This window comes from Grammomys surdaster, unplaced genomic scaffold (genome assembly GCF_004785775.1).
Source record: "Grammomys surdaster isolate TR1022 unplaced genomic scaffold, NIH_TR_1.0 412, whole genome shotgun sequence".
Lineage (NCBI taxonomy): Eukaryota > Metazoa > Chordata > Mammalia > Rodentia > Muridae > Grammomys > Grammomys surdaster.
This window is the reverse complement of record NW_021604831.1, coordinates 111,662-119,593: the sequence shown is the minus strand read 5'-3', so window position 1 is coordinate 119,593 and position 7,932 is coordinate 111,662. Positions and strand designations below refer to the sequence as shown.

The window sequence follows — 7,932 nt, the reverse complement described above, 5'->3', positions numbered from 1 at the left end:
TGAAAAGTGTGAAAAATATGAGATTAGTTAGAGATTAAAAATTCCTCCATCAAGAGGTCAAAACCTAAGAGCACAGTAATCTTCAAAGAAAATATATCACACAAATGCCAATTTCTCTCATACTAAACTGCACAAACATTAAGCAACATATATGTATTAGGCTAGTTACAAATATTATTCTCATTAAATCTTTAAAATGTAGACTACTGTTTCTTTTATGAGTTTGAAAATGCATACTGTATCACTATTAATGTTTCAGATTAATGCTGGGTGAAACAATTTTCATATTTTGATTTTGAAAGTAATATAGAATATGAATATAATATGTTTTGGGGGTATGTATGTATGTATTCTGTGGTGAACTTGAAGGGTTGAGTTCTCTGTAGTAGATTTGCTACATTCATTACATTTGTAAGGTTTCTCTCATGGATGGATTCTGTGGTGAACTTGAAGGGTTGAGTTCTGTGTAAAAGATTTGCCACATTCATTACATTTGTAAAGTTTCTTTCCTGTATGGATTTTATAGTGAACTTGAAGGTGTGAGTTCTCTGTAAAAGATTTGCCACATTCATTACGTTTGTAAGGTTTCACTACTGTATGGAATCTGTAGTGAACTTGCAGGTGTGAGATCTGTGTAAATGATTTGCCACATGCCTTATATTTGTAAGGTTTCTCTCCTGTATGGATTCTGTAGTGAATACTCAGGTGTGACAACTGTTTAAATGTTTTGCCACATTCTATACATTTGGAGGGTTTCTCTCCTGTGAGGATTCTGCAGTGAACTTGAAGTTTTGAGCTCCATGTAAATGATTTGCCACATTCATTACATTTGTAAGGTTTCTCTCCAGTATGGATTCTTTGGTGAACTTTAAGGCCTGAGTTCCATATAAAAGATTTGCCACATTCATTACATTTGTAAGGTTTTTCTCTTCTGTGAAACCTGTAGTGAACTTTCAGGTGTGAGTTCCTTTGTAAAATATTAGCCACATTCACTTCATCTGTAAGGTTGCTCTCCTGTATGAATTTTGTAATGAATTTTCAGGAGTGAGTTTCATGTAAAAGATTTGCTGCATTCATCACATTTGTAAGATTTTTCTCTTCTATGGATCCTGTAGTGAATGTGAAGTTGTGAATTCCATGTAAATGATTTGACACATTCGTTCCATTTGTAAGGCTTCTCTCCTGTATTGATTCTGCAATGAACTTGAAACATAATAGATATTAGAATATATTTCATGAAATATGTCATATACTTTATAATGTTATGCATATGATAACTTAGTATTCATTACAACATTCTTAATTGTAACAAAATATGCCAACTGTCACTAATTAATTTATAGAAATATTCACTCTGTGAAAAAGAATTATCAATGTGAAAACAAATCATGTTTCCAATAACAGAAAGATAGATATGAGAATGTGTAATACTTCTTTTATGACTGAATGGTAATGCAAGATTAAGGAATGTATTAAAAATCACATAGAATATTTATAAGAAACTAAGGAATGAGATATGATAAAATCTTAAGTTCTCTATCATCCCATAGAATCATTTGTTCATCTATGTTCATAGCAGTTGTATTTGTAAAAGCCCAAAACTGTAAACAACCTACATGGAAAGATTGTCTGAAGTTTGGATAAAGAAAATGAGGTACATTTACAGAACAAAATAATATTCAGATCCAATACCAAGTAACTCAAGAATTTTGCAAGCAAATAGATAGACCTTGAGACTTTCATCCTGTTTGAAGAAACTCTGTGTCAAAATGACATGCACGGTATGTACCTAGTTAAAAGTAGATAATTTCCATAAAATACAAGTACCATTTTACACTACTAAGACCAATAGAACATACATTTGATGAATGCACTACCAAAGAAGCTTGAATTTCATTTAGAAAGTTCAATAAAATAGCCATAATAGACAGGTGGAGAAAAGAGAACTGGGAGAAGTAGGTGGGTAAGAGAGTGGGATGAGTGTTTCAGGATCATGTGTAGAGAAGGACAGGAGAGAGGACTAGATGGTTACGAAAATAAATGGAAATCTGCAACTGGGAGAGGTAAGATATGGGGATATCTTGATTATGTGACAGTTACCAAGGATAAGGGAGAAGCCAACAAATCAATGGGCGTGACCTTAGTTGTGACTCACTATACTGCAGACATGCAACTTGAAGTGGCAAACTCCTCAAGCCTATAAGGAACCCCAAAAGAGTGATAGACACATCTACACACCCAGAAACATTTCAATTAAAAATTTATACTGTCTACAAGAATTTGATTCACTGGGGATGGAGCAGAGACTAAGGAAATACCCACATAAAAACTGGATAAAATATACATCCACCCCATGTTCAAGAAACAATCTTTGACATTATTAATGACACTTTGTTATGCTTGTAGACAGAAGCATGTTACTTCTGAGAGGTTCCACCCAGCTGTTGACTCAAACAGATAGAGACAACTGCAGAAAAACAGTGTATGTAGCTTGAGTTTCTTAAGGAAGAATAAGAGGTAAGATTGTGGGCCATGAAGGCAATAGAAATTTTACAGGAAGACAAACAGAGTCAACCAACCTTGACCTTTGGGAACTTATGATTCTAAACCAGCAACTAAAGAACATGCATGGACTAGACTTAGACATATATGTAGGAGGTGTGCAGCTTAACTATCCTGTGGTTAATAACAGCTTGTATGGAGGATTTCCTAAAACCCTGTAAATGGTAGATGTTTTATTACCTGGGCTACCTTCTCTGGACTTATGTCCATAGTAGGAAAGGAAGCAATTACCTGGGATAGTATTGAAGCTCCATCTTTAGGGAGTACACAGGGGACCACTACGTACTCAATGTAGAAGGAAATAGGAAACAGGGGAAAGACTCTATGAGGGGCTGACTGGAAGTGAGCCAATGAGCCATATACAAAGTGAGGACATAAAAGAAAAATTAAGGTGAAAATGAAATATGGTTGAAAAATTTAAAAATATGGAAAGATATATAATAAAATGGTAAGTATAGCATTTAAAACATGTGTCCAACACATGAGAATAGAGTATTTAACAATTTATTCATAAGTTAAGAAATATCACTGAGACAGATAAATCCTGAAGAACTTGATAATTCTTCAACATGATAAAAGTATTTATGTGCATAAATTGATTTTTTCAACCATATTACTATGTAAAACTTTATTTCTAATTAAGTTGGAAATTCTTGACTTGATATTTGCACACTTACACATTATTTAAATAATAATTTCAGCATCTGAAATCAGAGTTTCATTCACTGTGCCAAAGCTCTGCCTGCTTCCCTGGAGGCATACTGGCTTCCAAGATGACCAGGTGAGATTCCCAATCCTTTCCCTCCTGTATTGCCTGGAAAGCACAGTAGCCAAGAAGTCTGCCCCACCCACTCTCTGCTGCATCTTCCAGTATATAGCACTACATGCAATCCAAGATTCATGCTGCCCTCAGTAACCACAAGCTCTGAATGCTTTCAGTGAGGCATACCTATGCCATAGACAAAGAGAAGTCTGAACATATCAGAGACTACATTCTTTGCCTACAACCCTGGAAGCCTACTGCTACTTATGGCAAAACATGTCTTCCTGAAATACCAGAGGGCTGTGGCTATGAGGAACTTCCAGTTGCAACTCACTTGCAGTTGGACCTGCAGTGAGTGGCAGAGTTCAATAGCTATCAGGGACTACTAGGTCTGGTAACAACAAAGACTTCAAAATTGCTGATAAACTAGGAAATAACAATTTTAAAAATTAGGGCAAATGACACTACTAAAGCATATTTATTCTATAACTCTCAGTTCTGTATACATGAGCAATCCTGAAGTAAGAGAATCCGTGAAGCAATAAAATGACCTTAAGTCTAATCTTATGAAGATAATGGCAGCCTTTTGAAAAGAGATATATAAAATATATTTACAGAGTCTTGCATAAAAAATAACAGAAAATTTAATTAAACAAGAGAGACACGTAATGAGAAATAAAATTAGTATTAAGAAGTATAGGACAATACAATCAAATAGATAAAGTAAGTAAAAATGTTAAGATATGAAATGGGAAATAGGAACACTGAAGAATACAGAAACTGAGTCAAAATGGAGACAGAAATCCTAGCAATGTGACCAGAAGTTCTAGACATAAGTATCATCAACACAAGAGATGGAAGAAAAAATTTCAAGCTGAGAACAGACAATGGACATTCAAGTACAGCTGTTCAATTCTTTACTCTCAAGTCTAGTTTATGGCAACATCGAGGAAGGCAAGGTACAGGAGGAGATGACAGTTATACATCTTCATCTGCAAGAAAAAAGAGACAACTGACTTCCAGGCAGCTAGGACTAGGGTATTAAAGCCAATGTCCATAGTGAAACACATGATCGAACATGGCTAAAACTCCTCTTCTAATAGACCTACACCTTCCCCCAAGCAAATATAAACAATCACAATGGGGAATAGTTTTGAATACAGTATCATTGGAGGCAACATATTGAACAGAAAATCAATTGCTTAAGTTCTAAGATCAACAATTTATAAACAGTATTTCCTAAAACTAAAATGAGACTTCAAGGGAAATAATGCCAACCATAGAATGAAATGGTAGCCTATAGACTGGAAAGAACTAATCTACCCCTACATCTGACAGATGAATCTTATCCAAAAATATAATGAACTCTTGAATTTAGATAAAACAAATGAAACAATCCAATTAAAATTGGGCTAAAAGGTTAAACAGATAACTCTTAATTGAAGTATCTCTATTGCCTGAGAAAGACTTAAATGCTTAATATCTATTGGCATCAGAATAATGCAAATCAAAACAACTCTGTGATTCTACCTTATACACATCAGAATGGCTATGACCAATAAGTCAAGCAAGGGCACTTACTGACAAGGATGTGGAGCATGGAAAACACTCTTCCTTTGTGGTTGGATGTAAAGACTAGGACTTTTTAGGCCAGCATGGCATTGTTTTAGAAAGAGTCCCATGGTATCTGCAGGTGGGACTATGCACTATGCACATGTGTGAGACCCTAGTAGTAGCAATGTCTTCTGCAGGTGTAGGTCTTGTTTGTATAATAATGTACATATTTTCGGAACCTAAAACCAGTGGAGGACAATTTACTTCCAAGGAGTGTCATAACATTTGATGTTAATGACTACCTGTTACCTAATACTAGCTCAAGTAGAATTGTAGGTATGGCAATGGCTTATAAAAATGGTAAACTTAGATACATTCAGTGCAACCCCTAAGGCTATGAAAGAGTTCTAAATCTGTAAGTATGAAAATATATATATTCAATGCAAAATGTAGAAATGCAATATACACTATATGAGGGGCCTCTTGGATGTAAATGAATAAAAGCAGGTTCCTTGTGAGTCAACTTGTTAGACAATTTCTGAAGAAGGAGATAAAAAGCTTTATAGAGTGGTGGTCACAGTATATCCTACACAACTTAGGTTTTGTGTGTGTGTGTGTGTGTGTGTGTGCCCTATTATAAAGGCATATAGATTCTGGGTTTCAGGATCAGCTTAGGAGAGACCAACACTAGGAACAGGCTTTATGAAAATGGAAATTTCAGGGCAGTGCCCCAACCAACTACCATATCTTCTCACCTTAACAAAGGCAGACCTATATCTGAATGCATTTGCACTCTTAAGAAAAATATATATGCTTAGTGTCTTCTAATAATCAAAGTGTTGGATGATGGATTGCTGACATATAGATAAAAGAAATACATAGAGTAAATGACCATATTGATATGTAAAGGCTAGACCTGTGTTGGAAATGAGCTACTAGAGATTTTTTTTTAGGAAATAAAGAGAGAACTGAATAGAGAACATACACAGAAACAGACACACAAGCAAGCAGAACATGGACAGGAAGATCGCTTAGAATGGCTAGCAGGCAGAATATAGACAGAGATATTCTCAGACAGAAAGCAGAACATAGAGAGAAGCAGACTGGAAAAGTTTGTGAAGCAGTGGTTATAAGTTTGGACCGAAAATTTGCCTTCCAGTTATTTATTTTTGCCAATCACAGACATCCATTCTCTCAGAAGCCTTCTTCAAGCCAAGGGTACTCCTTGGTATGGTATTATCATTCTAGAAATTCAACTGGAAGTTTCTGAAAGTATTGGGAATAGTTCTACCTGACATCTCAGATATAACACTCCTGGAAATATACCCAATAATGTTCTACCATCTCACAAAGACATACTCCACTATGTTGATAGCAGCGTTATTCATAACAATCAAAAATTCTAAATGAGTCTGATGTCAATGAACAAAAGAATATATATAGAAAATATAGTTCATTTACACAAGGAACACTTTTCAGCTATTAGAAAAAAGGATATCATGAACTTTGAAGGCAAATGGATAGAATAAAACATATACTTATTTCTGAGTGAGGTAACACAGTCCCAAAGAAGTATTCAAATTATGTTCTCACTTATAAATGACCATTGGCCATAAAGTACAGGATATCCACACTAGAATCCATATACCAAAAGAATCTAAATAACACATAGGGTCAAGAAAGGATAACCTAATCTTACTCTGAAGAGCAAAAAATAATCACTTGACATGGTTCCAGGGAGTGAACTAGGTAGAAGATGGGATGGAGAAGGAAATAAATAGTAGCGTAAACATATGTGCTGAGAGCCAGGAATGGTGGGTCAGGATAGTGAATATAAATCTGTAGCTTGAAGAGAATGAAGCATCATGAGAGTCTTCCAGAGTCCCGCAATGAAGTAGGGATGACTATAGAGTCTAGGACAATGACTCTAGCTAACACTCCTTCCAGAGTTGGCTATGTATCCAGAAGTGTCTACCTCCTGTAACGGGGCAGGATTCCTAGTGGAGACATAAGGCTACCAATCTTCCCACAAAACAATAACCCAAAATTTGTCTTGCATGAAAGAAGTGCAGTGAACAGATGAAGCACAAACTGAGGCCATAGCTAACCAATTTCTGATCCAACTTCCCATCCATCCCATGTAAAGGAACCAATCCCTGACACTGTTAATGATACTATGTAATGCTTTCAGTCATGAGTCAAGCATGGGTGGCCTCTCAGAGGTTCAATCTAGCAGACAAAGGAAAGTGACAGAGATGTTCCCCTGGCTAATATTAGACAGAACTCAGAAAGCCTTGGCAGAAGAATTGAGGGACCTTGAGAGGTATAGGAGCTTAGCAAAAAGACCAACAGAGTGAACTAATCTGCACCCTTGTAGCTCCCTGAGACTGAATTAACCACCAACCAAGACTATAAATGGACTGGACCTAAATTCCTGACCCTACTGGCATATATGTAGCAGATAAACAGATATGTCTTCCTGAGGATCCCCCAACAACTAGAGTGGAAGCAGGCCCTGATTCCATGGCCTACATGTGTATTCAGTTTCCCCTTCTGGGCTGCTTCCTCTTGCCTCAGTGGGAGTAGATGTGAGCAGTCCTGCAGTAACTTGTTATCCCTTGGTATTTTTTCAGCCAGGGGATTTTTTCCCACTTCTCCAAGGAGAAGGGGATTGGGGACAGAGGACTGCCTGTATATGTGATGGATTCTTTGGAGGGAGGGGGCACTCAATTTTGATGTTACATGAATAAATTACTTAACAGAAATATATAATCTTTTAACTGAAATAGAAATACATCACATTTGTCATCTCTTTTTTCCCAAAACCATGTCCCAATTACCATTCCATGTTTACCAGCCTCATTGTCATTTTTTACTATTTTAGATTATACATATATGTGTATACATATATGTGTGTGAGTGAGTGTACCTGTCTGTTTGTTTGTCTAGTTTTAGCTATGCTGAGTATTTACAAGTACTTTAAAACATCACTGTGACTTGGCTTGTTTTTTATTATATTTTCTTTTATTGATGAAAAACCTGCATTTGAAAAC

The 7,932-nt window shown here is 36.0% G+C and overlaps 1 protein-coding gene across 1 annotated transcript; it reads right to left on the bottom strand.

Moving 5' to 3' along the window:
• Positions 1–423: 423 nt before the first annotated feature.
• On the bottom strand, positions 424–2,772 carry LOC114632736 (zinc finger protein 664-like). Its single transcript, XM_028781362.1, has 2 exons — positions 2,743–2,772; positions 424–1,014 (listed from the first exon to the last, which is right to left on the bottom strand). The coding sequence occupies exons 1-2, from the start codon at positions 2,770–2,772 to the stop codon at positions 424–426; spliced, it is 621 nt and encodes a 206-aa protein (XP_028637195.1).
• Positions 2,773–7,932: the final 5,160 nt, after the last annotated feature.

What these genes read in the sequence shown, in the direction of transcription:
- LOC114632736 (XM_028781362.1), bottom strand. Translation starts at nt 2,772, where the DNA reads ATGGACATAAGTCCAGAGAAGGTAGCCCAG. An exon ending in GTCCAGAGAAGGTAGCCCAG is followed by an intron (nt 1,015 to 2,742) that starts GTAATAAAACAT and finishes AAATTCATACAG; the next exon opens with GAGAGCAACCTTACAGATGA.